Raw genomic sequence first — 12737 nt, 5'->3', positions numbered from 1 at the left:
AGTTTTATTTCAAAGAACAATGAGAGCCAGGAATAGACAGAAATAGTTGCTTCTGTTATAGGCTCCAGTACAAGCAATTCCTATGCATAGTCATAAGTTGTGAGGGGAAAACAGTAAGTCTGAGGCAGTGTTTGAATGCACAGAATAAGGATCTGGATAAGTGCTCTTCTTGCCTTGAATGTAACTACCATAAACAGCAATTTGCAAGACTTAAATGCAGTCAGTACTAGCATTCAGGTTGTTAAGCATTGGTAATGGTATGTAAGTGCCACTTAAGCAGTCTTAGAACAAGGCATGCTACGTGGTATTGACCTAAATTGTCAGTGCACAGTAAAGTATCTCATTGTCATATTTTGTGCTACAGCACTACAATAAAACCGCTGTGATTCATTTGGGCACTGTGCTAAATGACAGCACTTCCACTGTTGGCCAGTACGTGGTGTTAGAGAGTTTTTGGAGGATCAAGAGAGGAGGAGATCTGCTGCAGCTCTGTTAAAAAAGAAGTATCTACAGAGAAGGGGGGTTCCAAAGCTGCCAGTGTTTAAGAACGAGTGGTCTCTGCACTTCGTGGAGTACTGTCCAGCCGTTTCTACCACCAGGATACTCTGACTTGCTGCCAAGGTTTTTCAGCCAAGAGGAGCCAAACATCATGTGTAATTTTACACACATTATTTCGTGTTGCTTCCCACCACTGCTACAAGACTGGTTGCCAAGCTTGCTCTTACCTTCTTGCCTCCTGGGGAGGATGTGTCGGGTGGTGGTGTGCTGGTAATGTTCAGTGGGCTTGAACCGCAGCTAGAAGGTGATGATCCTCTTATCCTACAAAATGCATAACACAGGGAATAAATTTGCCAGCAACTTTGAGACTCGGGCTTTAGAGACCTGGAGTTCAAATGCCGACTTTACTGTCAGGTGGCATAAGGTGTTCAAAGCATGACCCTCATTTCTGTGATTTTCTCCTTTTTTCAGTGTCACTCAAATCAGCAGTAGCAATGTTTTTATTTGCAGCTCGATACACAGCTGTGTGCCATTGTCCAGCTTGCTACTTGCTCTGCAAGCTTCATCTCCTCCCTACCCTTTGCTTGCCCCTGTACAGCTTTCACAGGGAGTCAGAAGGAAAATGGTCCTGGGTACTGAGGAAAGCCTCATCTTTTGTATTTTATTTAAATTAAGACCAGCTAAGGATTTGAGCTGCCTCAGTTGCAGTAACCTGGGCTCCTTAAGTGAGTTACTGTTGCAGAAATACATTGGACATTTGATAGAGTTAATATTAAACTGCTCAAAGCAGTTTTTTTTCACTTCAGTTTTCCATAGCTTGACCAAATATAATTTTGTTATTAATGAATAATGTATTAACTGTAGAACCAACAAGGAGGAGGAGCAGTTATGGAGAAAAGCAATGGAAATTGGAATCTTATCCTTGGCAGAGCTCCCCTGGGAAAGCTGAACAGAAGGCAGCTTTGGAAAATAGTAACAGCTGCTGAAAGAGGACTGGAACTAACCCAGGGTCTTGAAATGAAATGAAAACATGGGCGGTGAGCGATACTACTACACTCACTTGAGGCTAAGTGTCTTACAGCTACTGAAAGGGATGGTTAAGTTTCAGAGTGCTGGTTTGGTCTTGGTTTATCTGGGTTTCTTTTCTTCCAATTCTAATCACAGAATCCCAAGGGCTGGAAGGGACCTCAAAAGATCATCTAGTCCAACCCCCCTGCAAGAGCAGGGTAACCTAGAGTACATCACACAGGAACTTGTCCAGGCGGGCCTTGAATATCTCCAATGTAGGAGACTCCACACCCCCCCTGGGCAACCTGTTCCAGTGATCTGTCACTCTCACAGTAAAGAAATTTTTCCTGATGTTGACATGGAACCTCCTATGCTCCAGTTTACACCCATTGCCCCTTGTCCTATCACTGGACATCACTGAAAAAAACCTAGCTCCATCATCCTGACACTCACCCTTTACGTATTTGTAAACATTGATGAGGTCACCCCTCAGTCTCCTCTTCTCCAAGCTAAAGAGTCCCAGCTCCCTCAGCCTCTCCTCATAAGAGAGATGTTCCATTCCCTTAATCATCTTCACTGCCCTGCGCTGGACTTTCTCCAGCAGCTCCCTGTCCTTGAACTGTGGGGCCCAGAACTGGACACAATATTCCAGATGGGGTCTCACCAAGGCAGAGGGGAAGGAGGACCTCTCTCGACCTACTAACCACACCCTTTCTAATGCACCCTAGGATGCCATTGGCCTTCTTGGCCACAAGGGCACATTGCTGGCTCATGGTCAACCTCCTATCCACCAGGACCCCCAGGTCCCTTTCCCCTTCAGTACTGTCCAGCAGGTCAACCCCCAACCTGTACTGGTACATGGGGTTGTTCTTCCCCAGATGCAAGACTCTACACTTGCCCTTGCTGAATTTCATCAAGTTTCCCCCCGCCCAACTCTCCAGCCTGTCCAGGTCTCGCTGAATGGCAACACAGCCCTCTGGTGTGTCAGCCACTCCTCCCAGTTTAGTATCATCAGCAAACTTGCTGAGGGTACATTCAGTTCCCTCATCCAGGTTGGTGATGAAAATATTAAACAGCACTGGTCCCAGCACCAACCCCCGAGGGACTCCACTAGTCACAGACCTCCAGCTAGATTCTGCCCCATTAACCCTTAAACAATGATGCAAGTAGTCTCTGGTCTGCAGAAGCAAAAGTATGGGAAATGGAGTGAACGTTTTCCCAACCCTCAGCTCAGTATGGCTGAATTACTGCCACTAAACATCTGCTGGATAAGACCACTTTTACAGGAAAGAGAACAGTTCCAAAAAGGAAGTTCATGAAGAATAGGGACTGTTAGCCAGTAGAAATAAAGTGATACCCACTGGAAGAACCTCTCACCTGTGTGAGGTGGCAGTTCTGAGACACAGCTCTATGTTACTGCAGTCCCTTACGGAGGGGTGCTACAAGACTTGTTTAAATCAAGATGTACATCTTGACTCTTAGAGCGCCCCTGGGAAGGCGGAGCTTGCTTAATCCTTGTGTCCTTGCACAAAGGGCTGTGGCAGGACGGCACAAGCTGAACCTACACATCTATCAACAGTAAAAGCATCTGAGCAAAGTGAAAACAAACTATGTGCTTTTTTGGCACAAAGTCAATAGCTTTGGCAGTTGGAGGTTGTGCCATTCACACCCTTAAGTCATTGGAAAAAGAACAGCCTGGAAAGAAACTTGTTTCTAGTTAGCTGTTCTTTTTAACTACTGTTTCTGGTAAACTGGTAATTGTCACCATTGCAAAAAAAAGTTCCAGGATTAGTCTGTTACAGCAGAAAGCTGGAAGGCTGTAACTTTTTCATTCTTTCACTATAGGCTTTTTGACTGCCGCAGGTGTTCTGAGTCACCTGTAGCTGTCTACTGATGGAATACAATTGTATCATTCTGTACTCTGCTTCAAGAAAGCCTTCCTTAATTTTCTCCTGGAGAACACCACTCATTTTCCTCTAACTTCATACAATTTCCTCTCACCTGTGAATCTCCATGATTTCTTCAGCGATCATCCTCCCTATTTTACCTGCCCCAGCTCTTGTTCCACCTGGAATTCCAGGCACAGTAGGATGGGTCCTTTTTGGGCCACCTGCGATAAGTAGAAATCTTCAGGTCAGGTAAAAGCTTACAAACTTTTTCCAAAAATCATCTGCAATTAGATGTGCTTTGACAAGTTGCAGGACCTCCTGAACCCCATTTATTTACAATTCCACCAACTGGTGAGTACCTTCAAATGTAGGGAAAGCCCCATCTCACACTGAGCTATGCTATGTCTCTCAAACAACCCTCTGCTCCAGCAGGGATGTATCATACAACACATCCTGACCCTTATTGGAATCTGGGCATTTCAAGCATCTGGTAGCACGTCTTGTGAAGAACTGGTACACCATAGCTTGTCAGACCAGCTTTATTCCGTGCCTGAATAGGCTCACCTCCAAAGATGTCTGTTCTTTCTTTGTGTAAAGAACTTGCCAGCAGATATTCCATTCAGTATGGGATAAACTCAAGCTACCCCTGAAGGTAACTGCAAGTATCTAAAAATGGAGGAAAAACATGATGTCTGAACAGTTAGCAGCTCACTGCTACTTTAGCGTGACTTGATACTTGTACAACACTTGAGAGGCAGGGAGGAAGGAGCCTGATATACTCAAAAGTGTAGCAAAGAAAAGATCATGTACTGAAAGGGGATGAAAGCCCCTAGCATTGCTTATCCATAATGGGTACTTGTCACCAGTTAGAAACTGATATTTAACAACAGCAGCCCTCAGTATCTTGGCTCAGACTCACCAGGAGGTGATAAAGTAAAAGGTCATCAGACCCTTAGCAGAGCCAGAACCACTTGTAATTACACTGCACTTAATTCACTTTTCTAGGACAAGAATTGTCAGTATGACAATTTTCTGCATGTTTCCTTTTCAAAGGCTACATTGTAAGAAAAAAAAAAAGCTTATCCTATTAGAGAACAGTTCTCTATTTTTCCCATTCTCCGGAGGCCCAGACACCATGTTATTGCTTTTAATCTACCTTCTATTACTAACCATCAGGCCTATCAGCAGCTTCCCTTCCTCTACTCTCAGCTGTCTCATGCTTTGCCACCTTTACTTCTCTACAGCGCCACTTTCTGAACCTCATCTTTCACAAGGAAATGTAACTGAAAAGCTGAAGTCTTGCACTCTTCTAAGTGTATTGCATACAGCTCACAATGTAATTCCAAACACGTGTAACATCCCTGCTCTACAGTTACAAAGGCATATCTCCTGAATAGGGTCTCTAAAAGCAATGGGTCCCGACCCTTCGGCAAGGATCTCAGTATTATCACCATCTTTCATCCATAGGCTGTCACCACATATTTCTATTCTACCTCAGTTTCACCCAGTTCCAGTAACACTTCATTATTAAGACGTGCTCTGCATTATGCTGCACACCACCTGTTATACAAGATGGTTCAGTAACCTGCAGCATCCATAACCAGCCCATGATGATTACCAGAGGTCAGTCTTCATGTCTTGACAAAAAAGTCAAACCCAGGGCAGGCGAGGAGTGGTAAGCCAAATGACCAGCCTGTATTTATGATACATTCCCCCTCAGAGTAGTCATCTGCACTGACCATGGAACCTCAAGTCACTGCTGGGTGATGTACAAATAGCGCTAGCCATGATGCAAACATTTGTCCTCTATGTCAATCCTCCAACCCCATTTATACTTGTTTTTTCTAACTAGCTCATTTGTGCGTCGCTGACCAGCTTACATCCAAAGCTGGTATTTAAGTTCAACAGGACACAAACTACATTTGCACTTCTTTGCCCCCCAAAATGTTTTTCTGTAGGACATCAACAAATTCTCAGTGCAAAAGTGCAGCAGATTTGTGCATGCAGGATTAGCTGCTAACGAGGCATGGCTGCCAATGATTTCCTTGCTGTACAGTGGTTACCTTCTCCAGCCTGAAGCACACTGTCCATGCTGTGTGGAGAAGCCGCAAGCTGCGGAAAGGCCGAATCTCCACTATCAAGTACGTTGGCACTGTGGATATCAAGAATTAAAAGAATCAGTGACAGAAAACCCCTGTGTAACAGTCTCTCTGCCAGCGTGTCAGAATGGAATGCTTCAGGGAGTGAGCAGTTTGTGAGTCACTATCACCTCTGTGAAAGCAACACTGTGACTGACACCAAGGCTAGACAAACAACCAAAATAAACCACCATGTTATGTTATGTTATGTTATGTTATGTTTCAAAGCGTGCAACGCAGAACCGAACTGCTTCTCTCCTAAGAGAGTTCCTCTACAGCAGCTATTCTGCTGCAAAGCCACTGCACCTGTACAGAGCCCTCAAGGAAAAACAGAAGTGGAGGGGAAGCCATATGAAAGCAAAGAACTGCACCTCCTGTAAGTCCCTACAAAGACTGGAACCCCAGGTTTTCCCAAAGGAAGAAAGCGTTTGTATTTCTGCAGGCTTTAAAATAAGCACATCACATACTAAACTATTGTAATTATTAAACTAATTGCCTTCTCCCCCAGGATGCAGTTCTGGGTGTTATCTGGAGAAGACCCCTATTGTCATATAGAAGACGTGCACGTATTTAGGTCAAAGCGCATCTGAACACAGGGTAAAGCATTCAGCATGTACCTGCAGCTGCTAAGAGAAGAATACTTACGAAACAACTGTGTTTGTTGAGACAATGTATTCTACTTCTTTGGTCCAAGGGTTCATGAAACTGAACCAGCGACTCCGCAATGTAATAAAAGAGCCATCTTTTATTTTGAACTTGTAGCAGTTAGTTGTTATTTTTTCTCTTGTCTGCAAAACTAAAGACAGGCAGAAAGCAAGGAACCTTGTGTCAAACAGGCACCACGAGTACACGAACAGAGCCCTTATCTCCTTTCACCCCTGAATTAGACTGCTATTTCTGCAGACACCCCCCCACACCCAACCAGAACCTCACATATTCACTAAAAATCCATGGAAATCGAAGATAATCCTATTGTTTGGCACAGGCCGCACAATGTTCTTGACTAAAACATCTGCAAACAGAGAGGTATCCACATCTTTTCAAGTTTGTGTTTCTTAACACACAATTGTTCCTGGTAGGATTTACAACATTTCTTTACTTAACCGTACCTTGCCTATGACATTCTGCAAGATGTCCTATATCATCTTGATGAAAATATTCGTAACATGAAGTACCTAGAAGTTCCTGGGGTAAGTATGCCAGAATGGCTGTTGCCCTTGGGAAAAGGAAGGAGAGGGAAAGAAAATAAGAGGGTATCATTCATTTCAAGTTGACAGCATCCTTACTGACAGATTACTTAAACTCACACTGACACTGGATAAGACTTGACTAATGTGGAAATGTGTTTTCAGCTTAGAAGGTAAAAAACCCAAAAACATCGTTAATATTCTTTTTAATTCTCAGGTAATTAAAAAAGTAGGAAACACCAGGAGCCCTCAGGTATTACATTTGAACTACCACCACTGGAAGGGATGTAAGACTTTCTAAATAGCTTTGGAGGTACACTGTAATATTGAGAATTTAAACCTGAAGAGGAAAAGGCAAAGCAGCGCTGTAGATAAGTGACAGTGAGCTATACAACAGCCTAGCATGAACTGAAAAGGTCACTCTTAAGGAATGTAAACAACAGCTGGAAAACCATTAAATGAGAGTGTATGTGTTTAAATCCAACATTTTGAGTCTTACTATTTTAGAAATTCTTCAGAATTACCCACCTGCAGGATACATCTGATCTGTTGAAAGCAAGACTCGTTCACAAGCTGCCATACCTTGGCATGACAGAACAGCACACTCTGAGCAACAGAAAGGCTAGGAATGCTCTCACAGCTCCCTCCGTGACCACCAGCTTCTAAGCACTGCTGCTGAAGAGCTGGTACATTAAAAAGCTTTCCTTCAAGTTAAAAACAAAACCCCCCAAACAGCTCAACCAAAACCTGCAACCCCCCCAAACCCAACCACCCAGACAGCATTCAGATAGATTCTCCTTACTGTGCTTCCTCTCAAGACTATTTACTCTATTTCCTCTCAAAGTCCACAAACTCAGCTGACAGACCAGACACATCCCTAAACAAATCCCAGCAGGCAGATTCTGTCAGCATTTGGAGCCTAGGCTTTTCTATACTGTAAGCAAGTAAACTTAAGCCACAGTCAACCTGAAACAGCCCCATCTGAGCAGTCTCAATCCATCTTGATAAGGCAGGAAACGAAACAAGGCCTCTCCAACCAACCCTATATAATTCCTCCGTTAGCATCCTTCATCCACCTTTTTTCCCTTAACAATGCCAGCTATTTTGAAGGAAGACACAGGTCATGTGTCTCTACTATTTAAGAAAATTCAAGCAATTTCTTTTGAAATTAGCCTTTTAAATAACATTAAATTTATATTTGAAAGAAGATACCATACTGGTACAAGTTCTCAAGCCTTTTCCACTAAGTAAAGCTTACAAAAAGCTTGCTTTCTAAGAATTACAAAGGATCACGTACAGAAGTACTAATTCAGCAGAATGCATCCAACTATATAGTTAAATAAAGGTGTATGCTACCAAAGCCTAATGCAGCCTGTATAACTGAACTGTGTAGTGCTTGCCAAAGTATTCAAACCACAAGAAAAGTAGTAATCACAGTCCTGTTTCAAGATAGGACAGCAGATTCTTCTGAAGATTATATGCATACATTCCAAATGGGTTTCCACTTAACAAATGGGCAGAAATGATCCCTGGAATACTCTAATAAACCATAGTTTGGGAAGTTAGTTTTTTTTTTTTTTAATTGAATCAGTAATACTGTATAAATACACAGGAATAGCTTTGAACTTGGTCTCAAAAACCAAAATAACCTGCAGTGAGGATTTAGTAAAAAGCTGCTTCAAGTAAAGCAGCCAGTAAAGCAGTGTTAGACACTGACTTATTGTGGAAGATATTACAAGTATCCTTACCTCTGATCTACAAAAACAAACTTCCCATCTATTGCGTGTCGAGAAACATACTCTGTGGGTTTCACCCTGATCTCACCGTTGACTGGCTGGGGTACTACGTGAGGATGCAGCCGTCCAATTGCAACAAGACAGCTTAAATTACAACCCTCATTATCCGGTTCATTATCTTCATCCAGTCCCATTTTTGTTGGAGGCCAGCTTTTTAGATATCCTGTACTATGAATAGTGCAAAAGCTTTTGCGGTCTGCTGCAAAAAGAAAACAGAAAAAAAAACAAAACCCAAAAAGAGTAGTTAGGTCATGGATACTGCTTTGGAGAACTTCCTCTCCATTCTGCTGATAACACATCTCCTCTCTTATCCAGGAAATTTGGGACACTGTTCACTAAGGGATTTTTCAGTACTCCTGCTTCAACACAGCTAATCTGAGATAATGTGATACACAATTTATCTCTGCAAAACCATGGGTGGTACTGAAACACCACACAGTTGGGACCAAGGTTGCTTTTGATAATCTTTAAGTAGAAATTGCATCATGTTTTATTATTTCAGCAAAGGACGCAAACCATCTCAAGGACTGTTTGAAGAAATTAATATACTAACTAGATAAACAGGACGCTTCTTTCAGCTTAACATGAGGCTCCTACAAAAAACAAGAGCAATTTATTTGCCAGAATAGACACTGTTTGGGGTATACAGGGGACAGCTCTGCACACAGAGGTGAGGATGAAGATTCACAATGACAAATAATACAAAAGGAGAACTCATATTCCTCAGCACTGAGCAGGCCTTAAAACTGCAAGGAAGACTTTCCTAGAGAGTCAAAGGTGTATGCCTAACTGCACAAAGTGTCTTCCTCAGGGCTGTGTACAAAAGCATGATCTAAGATTGAATCTGTATCTGAAACCAGCAGGAAGTACTTGGGGCAGCTGTCACATCCCGAGACAAAACACTGCAGTTAACTTCTGTTCTCTAGTTGACACTTTCCACCTTAATACCAAATGTATTATCCAAGGTACTCAAAGAAGAAACTTTCAAATGTGGTCTAAACATATATTCCAACATGTCCAGAATAATATCCTGCAGAGCAAGAAAATACTACCAACTTTGATAATGTTATGACTGAACAATTCTGGTGTACATACGCTGTTTCCAGTACTCACAATGTACCAAAACCACAGATGAACTCAGAACAAACTAATTTTTTTAGTTGGATATCCATCCAAACATCACTTGTCAAAGATGGAGCAGAGGAAGAGAGTAACAGCTCCCCTTTGTTGCAGATGTTCACTGGAAGGTCAGGACTCAGTATGATATGATCAATGTCTGAAGAAGATGCAATAACCACACCAGAACTGTTAGCACAAAGTGCTCGCAAAAATGTCAAGAAAGCAGAGAGGAGAATTTGGCTTTATATGCTAATACAGTGTGTAAGAGCTACTGGGAGGTGGGTGGGGTATGAAGAAGTAACAGACCTAGACAGAGTTCAATACATTAATAGGAAACATTGACAGTGTTCAATAAATGTAAAACATTTAAGCACTGCAAATGAGCAATTGTATAAAAAAAAAGGCTGATAGCCATTACATATGGCAATAAAATACATAATTATTACCTTTCTTCTTTGAACAGGTTGAAGGAAAATCCTTTTCTTCTACTTTCACTGAAGGTCTGTTGCACTTCATCCTACAAAAGAAGGACCGTCTTGCTCCAGAACACAGTCGTGATGGCCCAGGCGTTATATCTGTTTTAACTGGGAGTCCAGCTGTAACACAGAGAGGAAGTGAGGAAGCCGCCTTCTTCAGGTACAACATTAACCGTACAAAGGATTATATCATAACTGCCCAACTGTACAAAGTTTCAACTTTGCTGGGACTTGCACAGAAGTCCTTTTTCATCCCTCTTCAGAAACAGAAGATTTTCATGGAATTGAGTATGGGCTGGGCAGGACTCAGCTGACCAAATCAAACATTATAAACATTTGTGATTAGACCTTCTAGCGTGAAAACAATGCAAGCTGGAGAACATAGGGTTCTAAATGCAAAGATTAGCAAAAGATTGTACAAATCCACATGAGTTTTGCGATAAATTGTGATTTCTTTGAACACCAATCAACTGATCAAAATAGAGATTATTTACCCCTAACCAGAGCAGTACTTCATACGTAGTCACTCAATAGGCCCTTGTCCCTTCAGACTGAAAGGCTTTTCTATCACAACACCCATTCAGAGAGCACATATGCACATACAGAGCAGAAACAGCACAGTGACATTTCAGGTCCATTTCCCTGGTATGATTTTAGACATCAGCTTTCACTGTTATGATGGCAGGTGGAAAAAAAGGCAGCAGTGACCTACACAGGTGCTGCAAATCCCCAAGACCACTGGTTACATGTCTGAAGTCTCTCCAGCCTCAAAGCAATAAATGCATATGACCATTCCCTAACACTAAGTCCCGACCTTTACCATATTCGTGCAGGAGATTCTTAGATTCTCTTCTGTTCTGTGGAAAGTAACTGGAGAAACAAAGTACCAAAACACACATCAACTCTGGGAGCCAACAGAAGAGTGCTGGTACAAACTGAGCTCCAGGAAGACGCCTGGCATGCATCAAGAACACAGGGATCAGCAACACCAGTGATGAAGCTGGACCTCCAAGGGACAGTGCTCCAAGAGTTGATGTAGGATTTAAATCACATAGCAACTTTTGCTACCCACTTCAACCATTTCTGCATGGTTGAACAAACAAACAGCTACAAACATGTACAAAAACTTCTAGGGCCTTGAAGGCATTTAACACAAGGGGGAAAACAACAATGCCAAAATGTGAAGTATGCCTCCCTTAAAATTAGAATTGACTGAGGTCACAACAAGGAGGTCAGACTGTCCTGCAACCACATGCATTTGAAACTGCTCTTCAGTAGTGAGAGTACAAGCTGTGCCTGAGTCACTCATGCCAACATAAAAATAAATACACACATACATATGAGTACTCTTTAAGAATATGGGCTCCTGAAATTCTACCAATCAGTCTACCATAGCAGATGGGAGGGCTGTAATTCACAGTATTTATTTTTGCCGTAACTTTGTCAGCACACAAAAAAAAAAAAAAAAGGAGCCAGCACTGGATATACATGCTTGACAACCAGACAAAGCCAGGAGCCAGAAAAACTTCAGCTGATCCAGCTGGAGCCTCTAGGCTCTCTGCCCTGGAATGATCTCTCTTGGCTTCAGTTTCTGAAATTGAGATGGTGGCTTCTTGAAGATGACATCCTAGAGGTTTGTGCTCCTGACAAACATGAGACTTAATGACCTGGAAATCTGGAGTTGTAAAACACCACCTTTTACTCAAGCAATGCAGACTCCTGTTAAGAAAATGAATTAAACACCCACTCACCTCAAAAACAGCAGAGATACAGAACAACTTTAAAATACCAGAGTGGAATAGAGCTAAGATAGGGAGTAGGAAATGATTCCAAGGACCAGTGTAAAAAAACTTTTAAGAGAAAGGTTAGGTCATAGATGGGAGTGACAATAAAAAATAAACAAAGCAAAAGAATCCTCTACCTTGAAAATATCCAGAATAATACTGAAGCGTATTCTGCCATTGAGAATGACAGATTAGAACAAATGCTTCACAAATTTTAATGGGAAAAACTAAACCTCTGATGCCTGGAAAAAAAAGAGAGGATACCTCACAGGTGAAGCCAGTTAAACTAATGCATCTATCCTGCAGCACACACCAAGCCTACCAGTTTTGACATAGCTAAAACTTCCTTGGCATGACACATAAACCAAACAGCACACCACACACACACACACACTTTTGACATTAGGCAAATATTCAGCAGCAGTGGATCTGGACACACAACACTGTTTTTCAAAGGTGGCAATACTTACTTTTTGCATCTATAAGCCTTTCTCGTGGTGCAGTGTCAGAAGAAGAGAGCTGCTCCTTCACTTTGGCAATATCTTTAGGATGAAGGTAATCAAATAAACTTTGACCAATCAGATCATTCTGTAGAGATTGAATATTTAGTAAAAAAAAGTAATTGTTCAGTGTATTTCCTCACCTTTAGCACCTATTGTAAGCAATCCTTTTACATATAGGTCTAACCAAGGACCACTAAACATCCAAGATTCAGGATTTAATGTGAGGTATGCTTATGTTTTCCCTGTATATTTAAGTTATGACTACATTATATAGTAATTTATTTCACTATTTTCAGTAAGAGCTTAGCAGCAATAGCACACGCAATCCACCACCACCAA

The 12737-nt window shown here is 42.0% G+C and overlaps 1 protein-coding gene across 8 annotated transcripts in view; it reads right to left on the bottom strand.

The window, feature by feature from the left end:
- Window positions 1-12737, bottom strand: part of BMAL1 (basic helix-loop-helix ARNT like 1) — a 46933-nt gene that overhangs the window by 2218 nt on the left and 31978 nt on the right. For 6 of the 8 annotated variants that reach the window (XM_062620176.1, XM_062620174.1, XM_062620179.1 and 3 more), the window contains 8 exons: window positions 12366-12483; window positions 10082-10231; window positions 8469-8715; window positions 6643-6749; window positions 6179-6329; window positions 5459-5547; window positions 3508-3616; window positions 726-819 (listed from right to left, as the gene is read on the bottom strand). In XM_062620176.1, the coding sequence (XP_062476160.1) occupies window positions 726-819; window positions 3508-3616; window positions 5459-5547; window positions 6179-6329; window positions 6643-6749; window positions 8469-8715; window positions 10082-10231; window positions 12366-12483 (1065 nt within the window). The remainder of the gene's footprint in view (window positions 1-725; window positions 820-3507; window positions 3617-5458; window positions 5548-6178; window positions 6330-6642; window positions 6750-8468; window positions 8716-10081; window positions 10232-12365; window positions 12484-12737) is intronic. The other 2 variants (XM_062620178.1, XM_062620180.1) reach the window with 1 other exon arrangement.

Source organism: Pezoporus occidentalis, unplaced genomic scaffold (assembly GCF_034315485.1).
Source record: "Pezoporus occidentalis ecotype Australia unplaced genomic scaffold, CSIRO_AGI_Poc_V1 ctg22, whole genome shotgun sequence".
Lineage (NCBI taxonomy): Eukaryota > Metazoa > Chordata > Aves > Psittaciformes > Psittacidae > Pezoporus > Pezoporus occidentalis.
This window is presented reverse-complemented; position numbering and strand designations above follow the sequence as displayed.